The sequence below is a fragment of the Ahaetulla prasina genome, chromosome 5 (assembly GCF_028640845.1).
Source record: "Ahaetulla prasina isolate Xishuangbanna chromosome 5, ASM2864084v1, whole genome shotgun sequence".
NCBI classification, from domain to species: domain Eukaryota; kingdom Metazoa; phylum Chordata; class Lepidosauria; order Squamata; family Colubridae; genus Ahaetulla; species Ahaetulla prasina.
The window spans coordinates 751470-770809 of NC_080543.1; the positions used below are offsets into that span (position 1 = coordinate 751470).

At 48.1% G+C, this 19340-nt stretch overlaps 1 protein-coding gene across 1 annotated transcript in view; it reads right to left on the minus strand.

Moving 5' to 3' along the window:
- INPPL1 (inositol polyphosphate phosphatase like 1) overlaps window positions 1–19340 on the minus strand; it is a 55095-nt gene that overhangs the window by 30336 nt on the left and 5419 nt on the right. Inside the window, exons 2-5 of the mRNA XM_058185252.1 lie at window positions 6171–6234; window positions 2312–2462; window positions 1349–1469; window positions 781–921 (exon numbers count right to left, since the gene is read on the minus strand). Coding sequence (XP_058041235.1) covers window positions 781–921; window positions 1349–1469; window positions 2312–2462; window positions 6171–6234 — 477 coding nt within the window. The remainder of the gene's footprint in view (window positions 1–780; window positions 922–1348; window positions 1470–2311; window positions 2463–6170; window positions 6235–19340) is intronic.

Genomic DNA, 19340 nt, shown 5'->3' on the forward strand with positions numbered 1-19340 from the left:
TGTCCAGTCTTTTCTTAAAAACCTCCAATGTTGGAGCACCCACAACTTTTGGAGGCAAATCGTTCCATTGGTTAATTGTTCTCACTGTCAGGAAATTTATCTTTAAGTCTAGATTGGTTGATGTTGAGGGAACTTTGGGCTGTTCTACGCCTTGTATTCATATAGTTCCAGGTGTTAGGTAGTGTTAGTTGTTGATTAGGGTGTTGAGAGACGGCTATTAAGTTCTTAATTGTTGTTTCCTTGTGCCACTGTGCCCTCAGCTCCAAAGTACAGGTAGTCCTCGACTTGTAACAGTTCAATTAGTGACCATCAAAGAAAAAAGTCACTTATGACTGTTTTTCACACTTACGACCGTTGTGGACATTCCCATGGTCACGTGATCTAAATCCAGAGGCTTGGCAACTGGCATGTACTTAGGACGGTTGCAGGGTCCCTGGGTCACGTGATCCCCTTTAGTGCCCTTCTGACAAGCAAAGCCAATGGGGAAGCCAGATCCACTTAACAACCGTGTGATTAACTTAAAAAATGCAGTGGTTCACTTAACAACTGTGGCCAGAAAGGTCATAAAATGGGGCAAACTCACTTAACAAATATTTCATTGAGCAACATAAACTTTGGGTTTATGTGGTCCTAACTGGAGGACTACCTGTATCTGACAGGCTGGTATTAAATCAGCATTCCTATTAGCTGACAAAGGGCCCATTTCCAGGCTCCAATCAGCCTCTGGCTCTTTTTGTCCCTGCTCGGCCAACAATTGTAGTCTTGTGTTGAGGGTCTCACCTGTGCAGGCGTCTGCAGGATGTGACGAGCGTTTTGTTGAGGTGGGGCAGGTTGCTGGCCCCTCCCTTCACTGCCTCCAAGTCCAGGGAGTAGCTGCCTTTCAGGTATTCGTGGGAAATGGTGCCGAGTCCATTGGTGGGGCTGGAAGACAAAAAAAGAAGAGCCCCTGTTTCAGCGCATCGTCCACTTCCTGGGGCTGGAAGGGCCGTTTCCTGCCAGGGTTTCTTGGTGGAAAAGCCAAGCTATCTTGAGTGAATGCAGGAAGTCCTCAACTTACAACAATTTTGGGATTGAAAAAAGTGACTTGCAATCGGTCCTCGCATTTACAACCACTGTGGCATCCCCACGGTCACATGACCAAAATTCAACCAGCATCTCTTGCAGCGATCTTATGATAAGCAAAGCCACCGATTCAAGGAAGTCTGGAGATCCGTGGGTCTTAGCCTAGATGGACCGGGGGGGGGGGTGTTGTGCATGCATCTGTGGGTTGAGATGGGCAGGTGGCCCAATCCAGCAGGGCAGGACTCCTCTTCTCCTCTCTGCCCTTCCAGAGTAGGAGCCGCCTTACCTTTCAAGGGCTCTGTCCTGCACTGCAGGGGTGTTTGTCATCAAGATGGAGGTGCTGCTGCCCCCAGGAATGCTGGTGGAGCCCGAGCGGGGAGGCAAGGGGGGCTTCTCATCCTCCCCATCTGCAAGAGAGAAGATCAGCTAAGACGGCCTTCCCAGAATGTAAAATTTGTTACTACCGGTTCTGTGGGCGTGGCTTGGTGGGGTGGGTGGGTAATGTGACTGGGTGGGCATGGCCAACTTTTTTTTTTTTACTTTTAAAAGCATTTTTTCTACAATCTCTTCCGCCAAAGAGGTTGTTACAAAATGCTTTTAAAAGCCTCTGATGATCAGGCAACTCAGCTGGGATCGCCAGAAGAAAAAAAGCTTTTAAAAGGCTCCTCTGGTGATCCCAGCTGAGTTGCCTGATCGCCAGAACCCTTTAAAAGATTTTTTTCTACAACCTCTTTGGCTGAAGAGCTTGTAAAAAAATGCTTTTAAAAGGTTCTGGTGATCAGGCAACTCAGCTGGGATCACCAGAGGAGCCTTTTAAAAGCTTTTTTTTTCAGCCGAAGAGGTTGTAGAAAAAATGCTTTTAAAGGGTTCTGACAATCCCAGCTGAGCCGCGCGATCATCAGAGGCTTTTTTTTTTACTTTTAAAAGCTTTTTTTCGGCAGAAGAAAAAATACTTTTAAAAGTAAAAAAAAACAACCTCTGATGATCACACGGCTCAGCTGGGCATGGGAGGGGGCAGGGATTTTTGCTACCAGTTCCCCGAATCACCCGCCACCATTGCTACTGGATCAGGCGATCTGGTCCGAACCGGGAGCATTTCACCCCTGACAAGAAGGGATAGAGGAAGAAGGAAGCGAAGGGGAAGAGAAAGAGGGAGGAAGGGAAGTGAAAGGAATGAAAGAAAAAAAGAAAGGAAGGAAGGAAGGAAGGAAAAAGGAGGGAGGGAAGAAGGGGAAGGGCTGATGGGTACCGGAGTAGTCCCTCTCCTCCGCATTCTCTTTCTCCTTCTCCCGTTCCACAGGGAAGAGCAGAGTGCAGGCCAGGCCCTGGTTGGGCTGCAGGTAAAGGGCGATCAGCTCGCTCAGTGTCTTGAAACGTCGTACCGGGACTCCCTGGGATGTCTGCAGGAAGAAAAGGACACCATCCAGCAGGCGGAAGAACCTGCGTCCCCTGGGCCCGGCCTGCCTCTTGAAAAGAGTGGACTCCAGGACCCCATCTAAGCCCTGGGGGGATTGGGGATGGCAGCTTGGGGGCTCTGGGTTGAAGAAGGTGAGCTAAGCAATCTCTCCCTCCCCCCCCCTCTTCCACCCCCCCCCCTCTCTCGAGTAGATGGAGCACAATAGCAGTCTTCCAATATTTGGGGACTGCCCCAAAGAAGAAGAGGGGCTCCACCTATCGTCCAAAGCCCCTGCAAGCAGGACAAGAAGCAACCGATGGAAACTCATCAAGGAGAGAAGCAACCTGGAACTAAGGAGGAATTTCCTACCAGTGAGAACAATTAACCAGTGGAACGGCTTGCCACAAAAAGTTCTGGGTGCTCCATCACTGGAGGTTTTGATGGATGGCTATTTGTCCAGTTTTGACTGGATGGCTATTTGTCCAGGATGGTACAAGTTCTCCTGTTTCAGCAGGGGGTTGGACTAGAAGACCTCTAAGGTCCCTTCCAACTCTGTTATCCTGGAGTTTGGGGGCCTGTCCTGATTGGGGTTAAGGTACAGGCTAGACAGCAAGAAGCCATGAGTTCAAGACCCACCTTAGCCATGAAGGCTTTGGGTCAAGCACCAGGAGACGGTGAGTTCTAGTTCCATCTTAGGCATGAAAGCCAACTGGGTGATTTTGGGTCAATCCACCAGGAGACGGTGAGTTCTAGTCTTGCCTTTGCCATGAAAGCTAGCTGGGTGACTTCGCGCCAGTCCCTCCCTCTCTGCCCAACCCACCTCACAGAATTGCTGTTGCGGGGAAAACCGGAGGAGAAAGTGTTGGATATGTTGGCCACCTTGAGATATTTGTGTAAAGTGTGAAAAATGATCAAAAGCCACATTTTTCAGTGCCTTTGTAATTTCGAAGGGTCAGTAAATGAACGGTTATAAGTCAAGGATTCTATGGACCTCGTGTCCCAGTCAGCCTCTGGGAAGGATTAGAATAGAATAGAATAGAATTTTTTATTGGCCAAGTGTGATTGGACACACAAGGAATTTGTCTTGGTGCAGATGCTCTCAGTGTACATAAAAGAAAAGATACATTCGTCAAGGTATCTTGATGAAGAGCTATGGTTCTGGCTTAACCAGGGTGAAGCTGGTCTTTGGGGTAGGTGGGCACTGGCTGGCCCATTCTGACCTGGCTCGGCTGCCCGCTTGCCACGCAGACCAAGGGCCGGCTTAAGATGCCCTGTCAGCCCACAAACTTCCTTTCCGCAGCTGGCGCACCCTTTGCCTGCCTCCTCACTTATTCCTGCTTGGCGAGGAACACAATAGGGCCACTGTTGCCCTCTCAATGAGTCCGTCTGGCCTCGTCCCAAGATCAGCACTGTGTGGGCATCTGCTGGGCTCTCACCAGCTGGGGCTGCCCAAGAGAAGCAGCCGACGATGCCTCATGCAGAAAAGGAGGCTCATGACCCAAATTTCCCGGAATGGCTCTCTCCGGCGGCCCCCAGGCCTCATTCTTCGGACCCCAGCCTCCATTTCTCTTCCCGTTGGGCCATTTCTGAGCAGGGAGGGAGCAAACCTTCGTACAGAGCTCGGCGTGGAGGAGGCGGCAGAGGAGGATCTGGCAGGGAGGCAGGACGTGAAAATACAGAGCCCAGAAATGCCTGGTCCAAAAAAATTTGCATCCAGAATTCCCACTAAAACAGGGGTCTCCAACCTTGGTCCCTTTAAGACTTGTGGACTTCAACTCCCAGAGTCCCTCAGCCAGCAAAGCTGGCTGAGGAACTCTGGGAGTTGAAGTCCACAAGTCTTAAAGGGACCAAGGTTGGAGACCCCTGCACTAGTAGATTCCTCCATGGCCAATTGTCCTCTACTTATTGCTGCCAGGCTGTTTGGTCTGGTAAAGGGGACAGCGACAACTCTTCCAGGCATCATCAACAGAGGGAGAGGACCTTAATACCACTTTATAATCAGGAGTGAAATCCAGCAGGTTCTGACAGGTTCTGGAGAACCGGCAGCAGAAATTTTGAGTACTTCGGAGAATCAAATACCACCTCTGGCTGGCCCCAGAATGGGGTGGGAATGGGGATTTTGCAATACCCTTCCCCTGCCGTGCCCACCAAGCCATGCCCACAGAACTGGTAGTAAAAAAATTTGAATTTCACCACTGTTTATAATGCCTTGTCAAGGCCACAATTGGAATATTGCATCCAATTTTGTTCATCGTGATATAAAAAAGATGTGGAGACTCTAGAAAGAGTGCAGAGAAGAGCAACAAAGAGGATTAGGAGACTGGAGTTTAAAACATACGAAGAACGATTGCAGGAATTGGGGATGACTAGTCTTGTGAGAAGAAGGATTAGGGACATGATAGCAGTCTTCCAATCTCTGGGGGGCTGCCACAAAGAAGAGGGGTCTACCTATTCTCCAAATCACCTGAAGGCAAGACAAGAAACAATGGATGGAAACTAATCAAGGAGAGAAGCGACCTGGAACTATGGAGAAATTTCCTGAAAGTGAGGACAATTAACCAGTGGAACAACTTGCCACCAGAAATTATGGGTGCTCTTAACACTGGAGGTTTTTAAGAAGACACCGGACAGCCATTGGTCTGGAATGATGTAGGGTCTCCTGCCTGAGCAGGGGGCTAGACCAGAAAACCTCCAAGGTCCCTTCCAAATCTTGTAATTCTGTGCCTGGGGAGATCCAGATGAGCAATGCAGAAAGGCAGGTGCTTAGAAGGACTGATACACCTGACTAAAGCAAGATTCTCAGCAAGTTTAAGACGTGCGGACTTCAACTCCCAGGATTCCCCATCCAGCATCGCTTCACGGAAGTCTGGGAGCTGAAGTTCACAAGTCTTAAAAGTTGTCGAGGCTGAGAAAGCCTAGCCTGAAACAAGAAGGGGTGTAGAAGTAGATGGCACTTAGATCCCAAAAAATTATCATGTATGTATCTTAATATCCAAGCGAAATGTTGGAGGTGTGATTGTGATGACGCTACATATTTTCATATTTGGTGGACTTGCAAGAAAATTAAGGTCTTTTGGATAAGAATTTGGTGGATTATTCAAAATGTACTGAAGAAGAAGATAAAGTTCCTGCCACAATTTTTCCTTTTGGGAATTATAACGGATTGTACAGGGATTGAGACTAAACTGATTCTGAATTTAATAACAGCAGCAAGACTGTTGATTGGACAATATTGGAAGAAAGAAGAGGTACCTACAATAGAAGAATGGATATTGAAAGTTATTAATTTGGCTGAGATGGCTAAAATCTCAGCGTTTTTAAAAGACAATACGCAGGAAAGATATTTAATTGAATGGAAAAAATGGATTGATTATTTACAAAACAGATATCAGATTAAGAAATATCAGATTGCCTTTGAATAATTAGAAAGTTATTTTATGTAATGGGAGGGGTTGGGAGATGAAAAGCTTTGGATGTGGTTATTTGGATTGGAAGGAAAATTTTATTCTATGTTTGGTTTATGTATAACAATACCTTGTGATTGACCCGGGAAGCTGGGGGGGGAGGGAGGGAGGGGGGAAGGGTTTTTTTTTTTTTGGGAGGGAGGGGGGAAAAGTTTTTGTTTTTTAAAACTCTTTCAATAAAAAAAAAAAAAAAGAAGGGGTGTAGAAGCTGACCGCTGGGGAAACAGAAGACAAACGGAAACGCTCACCTGGACGGCCAAAAACTCCTCTTCGTCAGGCAAAATCCGATAGGTGTGGACATGTTTCTGGAACCTGAAAGGGACAGGAAGGAGACGCTAAGCATGGCGAAAATGGAAAGTATAACATTCAGAGGTATCTTATCAATTTTAAATCCCTTTTCCTCAATCTTGGCTGCTTGAAGATGGGTGGACTTCAACTCCCAGAATTCCCCAGCCAGAGTTGCAGGATTCCAAGTGTAGCCTTACCAAGGCTTTAGAATGAGGTATCTGGACCTCAAATATATCAAAACTTGGACGGCTTGGTTCATGTTTATGACGGTCGCAGTGTCCCTGGGGTCACGTGATCCCCTTTTCTGATCTTCTGACCAGCAAAGTCAATGGGGAAGCCGGATTCACTTAAGGACTGTGTTATTAACTTAACAACTGTGGCAAGAAAGGTCGTAAAATGGGTCAAAATTCACATTGTAACTGCCTTGCTTAAGCACAGAAATTTTTGCACAATTGTGGTCGAAAGTCGAGGACTCCCTGTATCCAAATCTGGTTACATATACAAAGCAGGATCCTGGCACCTGCTGGGTTTTTGCAAATGGGAGTCAAATAAGGGAGTTCAGTTGAACTCAGGGCCAAACTCTGCAACTGACATCCTTCCTCCGCCCTCACTTCCCGGTACAGGGAGTCCTCGACTTACGACCGCAATTGAGCCCAAACTTTCTGTGGCTAAGTGAGACATTTGTTAAGGGAGTTTTCCCCATCTTGCTATAGTTGTTAACTGAAACACTGCGGTTGTTAAGTGAGTCACACGGTTGTTAAGTGAATCTGGCTTCCCCGCTGACTTTGCTTGTCAGAAGGTCGCCAAAGGGGATCACGTGACCCCAGGGACACGACAACCGTCATAAATACAAGTCACTTTCCGAGGGTCTGAATTTTGATCACGTGACTGTGGGGATGCTACAAAAGTCGTAAGTGTGAAAAACGGTCATAAGTTACTTTTTTCAGTGCTGTCATAACTTCAAACGGTCACTAAATGAACGGTTGTAAGTCGAGGACTATCTGTACAGCCCAGGAGATTCTCTCAGCTGTCTTAAACTGGGGCGGGAGGGGGGGGAGGGGACCAGCAACGCAGCCGGCTTGGGACTTTCTTGCAAAGTTTGTTCCGTGCCCAAAATAGCTGGGAGGATTTGGGGCAGGCCAGAAAAGGCCGGCAGGAGCCAGACAGGATCAGCTCAGACCCAAACAAAGGCTTGGGCAGCCGGGGGGGGGACGCAGCAATCATGCGCTGTTCCTCCGGCAAGTCGGGACGTGCCGGCCAGCCACGTAACGGCACAGGCACCACTTCGGAAGATCAAGGAAACAGCAGGCTGGCATTCCTGGTGCGGGGACCGGTTGCGTTCTGCCCCTGGCACCACTTGGAGGTTGCTGGCTAGGGACGCGGTGGAGGACGAGCAGATCTGGAGGGGGCCAGTTGGGGAAGGGGCTGCAGGCAGAGACCCTTTCCCTGGGCTTGATTTAATACTGCTTGACAAAGCTCCAGGCCAGAGTTTCTCAACTTTCTGACCGGTGGGCTTCAATTCCCAGAGTCCCCCAGCCAGCCAGCCAAGACCACCCTGAGACCCCCGTCTGAGAAACATATTGCCTCTGGTCTGAATTCGCACCCAGGGCTGTTCTGAGCCAGGGGCCTCCTTGGCTGCCACAAAGCCAGAGAGGAGAGCAAGGGATGGTCAGAACACTCTGTTCTGCTTCTTTTTCAAGAAGTCCTCGACGTAAGACCCCGACTGAGCCCAAAATTACTGTTACTGCTAAGTGAGACAGTTACTAAGTGAAATTTGCTCCATTTTTATGACCTGGTTTACCACAATTGTAACTTGGTTGTTAAATGGACCTGGCTTCCTCATTGACTTTGCTGGTCAGAAGGTCATGACCCTGGGAGACCAACCCTCCTAAATACAAGTCGCTTGCCAAGCCTCTGAATTTTGATCACGTGACCTTGAGGACCCTGCAACGGTCGTAAGTGTGAAAAACAGGCCATGTTCTTTTTTTTCCAGGGCCGTTTTAACTTGGAACGGACACTAAACAAACTGCTGTACGTCAAGGACTCCCTGCACAAAGACCAGCCAAGCCGTTTCCTCTTGCAAAGCTGGTCCTTTTGATCCAAGGGGTGGTGGGCTGCGCTTGCAATTGCAGGGTCTGCATAATCCGGGTCTGCCACCCTCCCCAGGACCCTCAATTCTGCCTCTCTGGCTGCCCATCAGGGAAGGGCGAAATCCCCTCCAGACGGCCCCGTGCCAGGGATAGCCCAGCCAAGCAGCTGAAGAGCAGACAAAGGACTCTTGTGCCGACTGAGCTGACCAGCCGGCTGATGACTTGGGGGGGGAAGGGAAGCTCCCTCGACTGTCTCTTCCCCCCCCTCTCTTTTTCCCCCTTGAGTTCAAGCAGGGGGAGACAGAAGGAGATGGAGCCTCTGGACAACCAGACTGTCCACCCGTGTTTCCCCAGAGGCTCTTGGCCCAGGCACCCCTTCCTAGGGTCACGTGTGTGGGGTGTGTGGGGGTAAGGTCTGTACCCCTTTGTGCACTGCGGGTCCTCTCTAGGGAAGAGGTCTGCCCCAAAGGGGACCCCCAGGGTGGGATTTTGGGGCCTCGGGGGCCCCCCATCTGCTCCAGCCGTCTTCTGCTCATTGGGAGGCCTTCCTTGCCTGCCAAATACCCCACCCAGGAACTGGGACAATTGCTACAAAGCCATGAGCAAAGCACCACCCTACCCATGTGCCACAGCCATACATACGGAGTTTGCATGCCGGAAGGCAAGGGGCCTCCTGGTCCATTTGGGGGACAACAGGCAGAGGGATAAAATGCTTAAAATCCGCTTAAAGTCCTCAAGCAGAGGTAGCCAACCTTGACCACTGGTGGAATTCTGGGAAATGAAGTCCAGCAGTCTTCAAGTGGCCAAAGATTGGATACCTGTCTTCTAAAGCCGTCCTACTCTGCCTGGCTGTTGTTCAGTGCAGGGCTTAAGGGTAAGATGCAGAATGATAGATGCCAGCTTGAACCACCCCCCCCAAGGACCCCCTTCAATGAAAGCATCCCCCCCCCACCATCGGCCTTGCCAAGGGTTAATGGGCGGCAGCCCAGGATCCCGTCTCTCTGTGGCAGCATGATTTAGAGCTGGCTCATGGCAGTGACTGGTTTCCCCATCTGGGCTGGAGGCTCCGTGCCACCCCTGCATCAAGCTGCGTCAGGCGTGGACACGGCCCGGCCAGGCGTGACTCAGGGAAAGGCACCCGCGGAGGGGAGAGGGAAGGAAGGAAGGAAGGAGGGGGAGAGGGGGCAGCCTATCTTTAGATGGCAGGAGGGAGCCCTGGCTGGAGAGGGAGAGACAGAGACAGAGAGAAAGAGATAGAAAGAGGAAAGAGAAAGAGAGAGAGAGAGAGAGAAGAGAAAGAGGAAAGAGAAAGAGAGAGAGAGAGAAAAGAGAAAGAGTGGACAGAGAAAGAGAGAGAGAGAGAAAGAAAGAGAGAGAGGGACAGAAAGGAAAGAGAGAGAAGAGAGAGAAAGAGGGATAGAAAGAGAGAGAAGACAGAAAGAGGAAAGAGAGAGAGAGAGAGAAAGAAAGAGGAAAGAGAAAGAGAGAGAGAGAGAGAAGAGTGGACAGAGAAAGAGAGAGAGAGAAAGAGGAAAGAGAGAGAGAGAGAGAGAGAAGAGAAAGAGGAAAGAGAAAGAGAGACAGAAAGAGAGAAAGAGTGGACAGAGAAAGAGAGAGAGAGAAAGAGGGATAGAAAGAGAGAGAAGACAGAAAGAGGAAAGAGAGAGAGAGAAAGAGGGACTGAAAGAGAAAGACAGAGAGAGAAGAGAAAGATGAGAGAGAGAGAGAGAGAGAGAGAGAGGTGGAATCACCTACCCTGTGCCTGTGTGTGTGTGTGGTGGGGGTGATAATGCAGCTGATGAGTCTTGAATAACACACATACATATATACACACAAACACACACGTGCTAGGCAGGCAACCGTGTGTCCGTGCATGTATGTGTGTGGATGACACACACATTTGTCAGAAGAATCTTGCACTAGCATAGATGTGCCAGGCAGACAAAGGTGATAAGTCTTGCACTAGCAGGCAAGCAGACACTCATGCCAGCAGACGTGTGTGTGTTTGTGTGTGTGAGAGAGAGAGAGAGAGAGAGAGAGCTAGCTTGATGCAGTTGAAGATTCTTGCACTAGCACAGATGTGCAGGCAGGTCACGTGGTCAAAATTCAGAGGCTTGGCAAGTGGCTCATATTTATGACGGCTGCAGCGTCACTTGATTCCCCTTTGTGACCTTCGGACAAGCCAACTCAGTAGGGAAGCCAAATTCACAGCGACCGTGTTACCAAGTTAAGAACTGCAGGGATGGCAGGATGACCATGGCAAGGAAGGTCGTAAAACGGGGCAAAACTCACTCTACAACCGTCTCGCTTAGCAACCGAAGCGCTGGGCCCCATTGCGCTCGTAAGCCAAGGACTACCTGCGCTGCAGGGAATAAATAATCCAGAGGTGGCACCCTGGCACACAGCCCAGGTGTTGCAACCAGCCCCTCTGGCTACCCAAACGCCACGGAAGGCAAAGAGGCGTGGAGGGGGCAGGGGAGGGCTTGCCGGGGCCTGCCCCACACCGGAGCTCAGAGGCGGCTGCTGTCGGCGAAATTCCAGCAACCGAGAAAGACAGCAGCTGCTTCTCTGCCCTCCGGAGCCTCTTCCCAAACTGCTCTGCAGAAGAGCTAAGAGGGCGGGAAGCCAGAGGAAAACAGCTGGCTTGGGAGAACGAGCAGACCCCCCACCCACCCAAACGACAGGCAGGCAGGCAGGCGAGACCCCCATGCCACAGAAGCTCAGTCAGGAAAGCCGAGTTCCCCAATGGAGGGAAACTCATCAAGGAGAGAAGCAGCCTGGAACTAAGGAGGACCATTAATCAGTGGAACCGCTTGCCACCAGAACTTGTGGATGCTCCACCACTGGAGGCTTTTCCTCTTCTGAATGGCTCTGCCACTTGAGCTGTGGGGTTGGACTAGAAGACCTCCAAGGTCCCTTCCAACTCTTGTCATTCTGTTTCCTGCCAGCCCTTCCTCCCTCCCTCCCGAACATCCAGTTAGCAAGAACAGACCGGAAAAAACAGGAGCCGCTTTGTGGCTGGCAACCTCCTTGCATTCCCGTAACATTCCCAGGCTGACTCAGAAGCCCATGAAAACCCACCCCTGGACAGCAAGGAAGGCCATGAGGAATCGGAGGGAGGGGGGAAATTCCAATCCCCCCCCCCCACAAGCTATACAAATAACTCTCTGAATGTAAAAGCGAAGAAGGAGAGAGAGATTCCCTCCTGGGGATTGGAAGAGAGCACAAAGCTAGAGGGGAAAAAAAACACCACACTGCCTTCTTGTGATATTTTTCAAACCACAACCGAAGCCGCCCCCCTTCCTTGACTAACTGTCCCCCCCCTCCCCTTTTTGGTAGAAGCGGCTTGAACGTTTCCAAGGAGTTTGCACAAGGGAGGCCTGGCGCACGGCTGGGAATCGTTGCTTTTTAAAAGTCCAATTTGCACAGCAGCCTGGAAAATCCAGAGCGAGCTAAAGCTGGCACGGTAATAACAGGCCTTGGGGGTAAAGTGGCATTTACGGCGGCCACTAAATGGGTGTTTTGAACAGAAGGGCCCTGCCCCAGTTGGTGTTCAGTTGTTCAGGGCTGGATTTTGGCAGAGCCTCAAACTCAAAACAGTCAACAACGGCAACTGGACACACATCCTGTCCCCACGCCCAAGTCTTCTTAAAATGGGGCACCATCCATGCTGGAGGGAGGAGGATAAAATGAGCTGGCGAAGCTTGGGAATAGACCCACGTGTTGGGAGCCTACTGATGCCATCTCGGGCTGGGTGAATCAAGCCGGCCCATCGCCATAACCTGGTTTATTTTTCTGGTCAGAGTCAATCATGAAACAGCTTTTCTGACCAGGGAAGATTCAGAGGCTGAGAAAGATGATTTCAATCAGTTGAAGTTGACGTACCACCTGATCCTAAGAAAGTTGATTTTTTCTAACAATCAAGATTGAAATTGACACCCTTTCTGATCTTGGGAAAGTTGGCTTTATCTAGCCATCAGGTAGGAAACGCCCTCCGTCCTAGCCCCACTTAAAATATTTACCATCTGCTGCCCCAGACTCACTGCCTAAAATAGCCTCTCTCCTTGTGCCCTTGACCTGCATTTCCAATATTTACAATTTATTCAAAAATGGAGAGACTGTCAGTTTGGAAACTTTGTAAAACCCAAAAAGGAAAGTGAAAATAAAACACCATCATCAGAAAACAAAATCTGGGTGAAAAGCAGTGAAGCTGAACTATGGCAGCCACGGAGGGAGGGAAGGAGGGAATGGTGGCTGTGAAGGTGAAGGAACCGGCTACGTGAAATCATTTGCTTAGGGAAAAGACGGCATTTACATTTACGGCTGACTGGAAACTCAGAGGTCTTTTGCATGAAGCAAGACAAAAATGAACATGATTTGTGGTTTTGAAAACTAGAAAAAAAAGAACTACATAGTAGAAACAAAATGGTTTTTGCTTTGTAACTACAAATAGTCTTAGACTTACAACAGTTCGCTTAGTGACCATTCAAAGTTACGACGGCAATGAAAAAAGTGACTTAGGACCGTTTTTTACACTTATGACCCTAGCAGCATCTCCAAGGTCATGTGACCCACATTCAGATGCTTGACAACTGGCTCACATCAATGACGGTTGCAGTGTCCTGGGATCATGTGGCCACAATTTGCGACCATCTGACAAGCAGAAGTCAATGGAAGAAGCCAGATTCACTTAGCAACCGTGTGACTAACTTAACAACTGCAGTGATTCACTTCAAAACGAGGGCAAGAAAAGTTGTAAAATGGGGCAAAACTGACTTAACAAATTTCTCACTTAGCAACATAAATTCTGGGCTCCATTGTGGTCGTAAGTCAAGGACTACCTATCCAGATCAGTGTTTCTCAACCACGGCAACTTTAAGACCTGTGGACTTCAACTCCCAGAATTCCGCAGCCAGCCATGAATGATAGAGTTAGAAGAGACCAGAAGGATCATCTGAATCCTGTATTTCTCAACCTTGGTGACTTTAAGACCTGCTGGCTAGGGCAGGGGTCTCCAACCTTGGTCCCTTTAGGACTTGGGGACTTCAACTCCCAGAGTCCCTCAGCCAGCTTTGCTCTAGGGCAGGGGTCTCCAACCTTGGTCCCTTTAAGACCTGTGGACTTCAACTCCCGGAGGTCCTCAGCCAGCTTTGCTCTAGGGCAGGGGGCTCCAACCTTGGTCCCTTTAAGACTTGTGGACTTCAACTCCCAGAGTTCCTCAGCCAGCTTTGCTCTAGGGCAGGGGTCTCCAACCTTGGTCCCTTTAAGACTTGTGGACTTCAACTCCCAGAGTTCCTCAGCCAGCTTTGCTCTAGGGCAGGGGTCTCCAACCTTGGTCCCTTTAAGACTTGTGGACTTCAACTCCCAGAGTTCCTCAGCCAGCTTTGCTCTAGGGCAGGGGTCTCCAACCTTGGTCCCTTTAAGACTTGTGGACTTCAACTCCCAGAGTTCCTCAGCCAGCTTTGCTCTAGGGCAGGGGTCTCCAACCTTGGTCCCTTTAAGACTTGTGGACTTCAACTCCCAGAGTTCCTCAGCCAGCTTTGCTCTAGGGCAGGGGTCTCCAACCTTGGTCCCTTTAAGACTTGTGGACTTCAACTCCCAGAGTTCCTCAGCCAGCTTTGCTCTAGGGCAGGGGTCTCCAACCTTGGTCCCTTTAAGACTTGTGGACTTCAACTCCCAGAGTTCCTCAGCCAGCTTTGCTCTAGGGCAGGGGTCTCCAACCTTGGTCCCTTTAAGACTTGTGGACTTCAACTCCCAGAGTTCCTCAGCCAGCTTTGCTCTAGGGCAGGGGTCTCCAACCTTGGTCCCTTTAAGACTTGTGGACTTCAATTCCCAGAGTCCCTCAGCCAGCTTTGCTCTAGGGCAGGGGTCTCCAACCTTGGTCCCTTTAAGACTTGTGGACTTCAATTCCCAGAGTCCCTCAGCCAGCTTTGCTCTAGGGCAGGGGTCTCCAACCTTGGTTCCTTTAAGACTTGTGGACTTCAACTCCCAGAGTTCCTCAGCCAGCTTTGCTCTAGGGCAGGGGTCTCCAACCTTGGTCCCTTTAAGACTTGTGGACTTCAACTCCCAGAGTTCCTCAGCCAGCTTTGCTCTAGGGCAGGGGTCTCCAACCTTGGTCCCTTTAAGACTTGTGGACTTCAACTCCCAGAGTTCCTCAGCCAGCTTTGCTCTAGGGCAGGGGTCTCCAACCTTGGTCCCTTTAAGACTTGTGGACTTCAATTCCCAGAGTCCCTCAGCCAGCTTTGCTCTAGGGCAGGGGTCTCCAACCTTGGTCCCTTTAAGACTTGTGGACTTCAACTCCCAGAGTTCCTCAGCCAGCTTTGCTCTAGGGCAGGGGTCTCCAACCTTGGTCCCTTTAAGACTTGTGGACTTCAACTCCCAGAGTTCCTCAGCCAGCTTTGCTCTAGGGCAGGGGTCTCCAACCTTGGCCCCTTTAAGACTTGTAGACTTCAACTCCCAGAGTTCCTCAGCCAGCTTTGCTCTAGGGCAGGGGTCTCCAACCTTGGTCCCTTTAAGACTTGTGGACTTCAACTCCCAGAGTTCCTCAGCCAGCTTTGCTCTAGGGCAGGGGTCTCCAACCTTGGTCCCTTTAAGACTTGTGGACTTCAACTCCCAGAGACCCTCAGCCAGCAAAGCTTTAGAACAGGGGTCTCCAACCTTGGTCCCTTTAAGACTTGTGGACTTCAACTCCAGAGTCCCTCAGCCAGCAAAGCTGGCTGAGGAACTCTGGGAGTTGAAGTCCACAAGTCTTAAAGGGACCAAGGTTGGAGACCCCTGGGCTAGGGAAATCTGGGAGTTCCAGTCCACAAATCTTAAAGTTGCCAAGTTTGGAGACCCTGATTTATGCCTTGAGTTTGGAAACGTCTCCCAGAGTGACTGCTGAATTCTCCCTGCCTGTCTCTAGTCCAGCCACTGTTGTGCTTTTAAAGATTGGGTGGGTGGAAGCCGGACTGGAGAGATGAAATCCTGACATCCACACAAGACAGAAACGGTCTCACCGCAACAAAGCAATAAAGGAAGTGGTGTCTCCTCTCCTTCACCAAATTCTTCCATCCTGTTGCAAGCTTGAAAGCCCAGCTCTCACCTCACTCATCTGCAACTTCAGCTAAAGGAATCTCAAAATTCAGCTCCCCAAACAGCATCAATCTTCCCTCGCACGTTACAGACAGTCCTCGATTTACAACCATCTGTTTAGTTACCGCTCGAAGTTACAACGGCACTGAAAAAGGTGACCTAGGGCCATTTTTCACACTTGCGAATCTTGCAGCATCCCTGTGGTCACGTGGTCCAAATCCGGATGCTTGGCAATGGGGCAAAACTCACTTAACAACCATCTTGCTTAACAACAGACATTTTGGGCTCAATTGTGGTCGTAAGTTGAGGACCGTATGCCTGTCTGTGGCTTCAACAATGCATGAAGAAAGCAATTGTGAACATACGGAGCAGCATTACTTTTAAACAAAGGAAGTCCTCATTTAGTGACCACACTTGGAACCGGGGTAATAAGGGACCCTTGTTCACGTAGCAGGTGTCGCTAAGCGAAACCATGAAGGTGCTTTCGATCAGTTTTCTTCTGCTTCACAGACCTGCAAAGGTTGCAAATGTGAGGACCGGTCGCAAAGTTAATTTTTTATTACTGCCATAACTGCAAATTATGGTTGCTAGGTGAGCACCACCTGTAATTTAAAATAAGGGCAGCTGGGTTGCACGTTTTCAGCCTAACAAGGTTTATTAAAATGCATTTTTAATAATCATCTCATAAACTGCCTTATCTTTCTTCCTTATATCATCATGATCATCATCTTTTAGCGACCCCATAATCCCTTATATCAGGGTGGAGTCCGGGCAGCTGAGTGTTTACTGGCCAGATGCCCTTCCTGTCGCCAATGCTGAGTTTTTTTCAGCAGATATATATTCTCATTGTGCCCAGAGTGAGAAATATCTGGCTCTACCTAGGATCGAACTCACAGCCTCCTGATTGGCAGGCGAGAGCGCCACCTCTAGGCCACCGCACCACTCATCTTTCTTCCTTACATCAAATTCCTGACTCTCCTTCCCTCTTCACCATCCAACTTATGACCACGGTGGGGATTGGAACTTCCACTGCTAAATGATGCAGTCATTCAGCGAGACACGCCCTATTTTACAACCTCATTTCGTCACAGGTGTTAAGCGAATCCGTCTTTCCCCCATTGACTATGCTTGTAGGAGGGAAGGTCGCAACCCCTGGGGCACTGCAATCTTCATTCTAATTCTAATTCTAATTATAAACCGTGTGGTGGTTGCCAAGCACCCAAATTTTGATCATGTGACCAGAGGGGATGCTGCAACGGTTGGTTGTAAGTGCAATGACAAGTCCTTGGCCATTTTTTTCCAGCAGTGTCGTGACTTTGAATGACTATTAAACGGATAGTCGTACGTCAAGGACTAGCTATATGCTCTTTTAAGCATGCAAAAAATCAAGGAGAGCTTGCAAACATCCCATCTGCCCATCGTCTTATAGAAGCAAGATGAGAAATAGTTTTATTCTGGTCAAAGAAGAAATCTTACCTCCATGTCCACTCTACTTGAGCAAAAAAATTAAAAAAAACAAACCATTTATTTATTTATTTATTTATTTATTTATTTGATTTTTATACCGCCCTTCTCCCGAAGGACTCAGGGCGGTGTACAGGCAAAAATAAAATATAAATATATATAAAATATATATATAAAATATAAAACTACTCTAAATGCAACAACTTTTGCCAACATCTTGGTTAAACAATAACATTGTCTCTTCTTGGGAAAGAAAGCGCAATAAAAAAACTGAACCCAGCTCTTGTCTGCTCAAGGTTACTGATAACCACAATCAAAATGTGACATGTGAAAGATTTTCAGCTCTGGGTTTTAAGAATTGTGGTGCACTGCCAGCCCAGGTGATGCACAATCACACCTTAAAAAAAAGAAAACCACACACCTTTGTGCGGTTTTTTTTTAGCATAAGCACAAAGAGGAACAGCTGCAAGCTGGGACACTCGCTCAGGACAAAGTCCAGATTGGGACAAACAAAGCTTACAGTCGTGTTAGGAAAGCCACAGAGAAAGAAACTACAGACAGTTGGTGAGTTACGATGGGTTGCTTAGTGACCTTTCAAAGTTATGACAAACCTCGGGGGGGGGGGGAAACTACTTCTCCTGCCCCTGTAGTTACATGGCTGCATTTACAGCTGTTTAAAGTGGATTTTACGTTTTTCAGTTTTCAATAAAACCAACAAACAACAAACCATCGATTTACTTAATGACTTAATGATGTTCACTTAATGACCACCACAAAAAAAAGGACATAAAATCAGGTGAGATTACTCTATGTACGACTATCAGAAGTTACAACCATGATAGGGAGCCTCCGTTATTACCTGTAATTTTGTATTTTTAGTGGATTGGTCTCCAACTGTTTTGACACGAGCCAAACACATGTTAAAGCAGGGATATTTTTTTAAAAAATGCAGGTAATCCTCAACTTATGACCACAATTGAGTCCAACATTTCCATTGCTAAGCGAGACAGTACTTAAGTGAGTTTTGCCCCATTTTACGACCGTTCTTGTCACAGTTAAGTGAATCCCTGCAGATGGTTGATAAGTGAATCTGTCTTCCCCATTGACTTTGCTCGTTAGACGGTCGCAAAAGGGATCATGTAATCCTGGGATGCTGCAACCGTCATAAATACGAGTCAGCTGCCAAGTGTCTGAATTTTGATCATGTGACCCTGGGGATGCTGCAACGGTCACATGTGTGAAAATTTTTCATTATACAAGCTTCCTAACAAACAGGAAGCAGCAGGTGAAGCTAAGCAAGATCACATCAAATACCTGTACAATTAGCACAGGGGCCCCCCAAGGCTGTGTGCTCTCCCCACTTCTCTTCTCTCTGTATACCAATGACTGCATCTCCAATGATCCATCTGTTAAGCTACTGAAGTTCGCAGATGACACAACAGTGATTGGTCTCATTCGAGACAATGATGAATCCGCATATAGACGAGAGGTTGAACGACTAGCCTTGTGGTGCAACCAAAACAATCTGGAACTGAACACACTCAAAACCGTAGAAATGGTGGTAGACTTTAGGAGAAACCCTTCCATACTTCCACCTCTCACAATACTAGACAACACAGTATCAACAGTAGAAACCTTCAAATTTCTAGGTTCTATCATATCGCAAGATCTCAAATGGACAGCTAACATCAAAAACATCATTAAAAAAGGACAACAAAGAATGTTCTTTCTGCACCAACTCAGAAAGCTTAAAGTGCCCAAGGAGCTGCTGATCCAGTTCTACAGAGGAATTATTGAGTCTGTCATTTGCACCTCTATAACTGTCTGGTTCGGTTCTGCAACCCAACAAGACAGACACAGACTTCAGAGGATAATTAGAACTGCAGAAAAAACAATGGCTACCAACCTGCCTTCCGTTGAGAACCTGTATACTGCACGAGTCAAAAAGAAGACTGAAAATATTTACAGACCCCTCGCATCCTGGACATAAACTGATTCAACTCCTACCCTCAAAACGACGCTACAGAGCACATCAGAACAACTAGACACAAGGACAGTTTTTTCCCAATTGCCATCACTCTGCTAAACAAATAATTCCCTCAACACTGTCAAACTATTTACTAAGTCTGCACTACTATTAATCTTCTCATCGTTCCCATCACCCATCTCCTTCCACTTATGACTGAAACCTTGTTGCTGGTAACCTTATGATTTATATTGATATTGATTGTTTCCTGATTGTTTGTTTGTAGCCTATGACTATCATTAAGTGTTGTATCATTAAGGGTTAAATTTGTACCCTATGACCATCATTAAGTGTTGTAAATGTTGTACCTTGATGAAGGTATCTTTTCTTTTATGTACACTGAGAGCATATGCACCAAGACAAATTCCTTGTGTGTCCAATCACACTTGGCCAATAAAAATTCTATTCTATTCTATTCTATTCTATTCTATTCTATTCTATTCTATTCTATTCTATTCTATTCTAGTCTAGTCTGT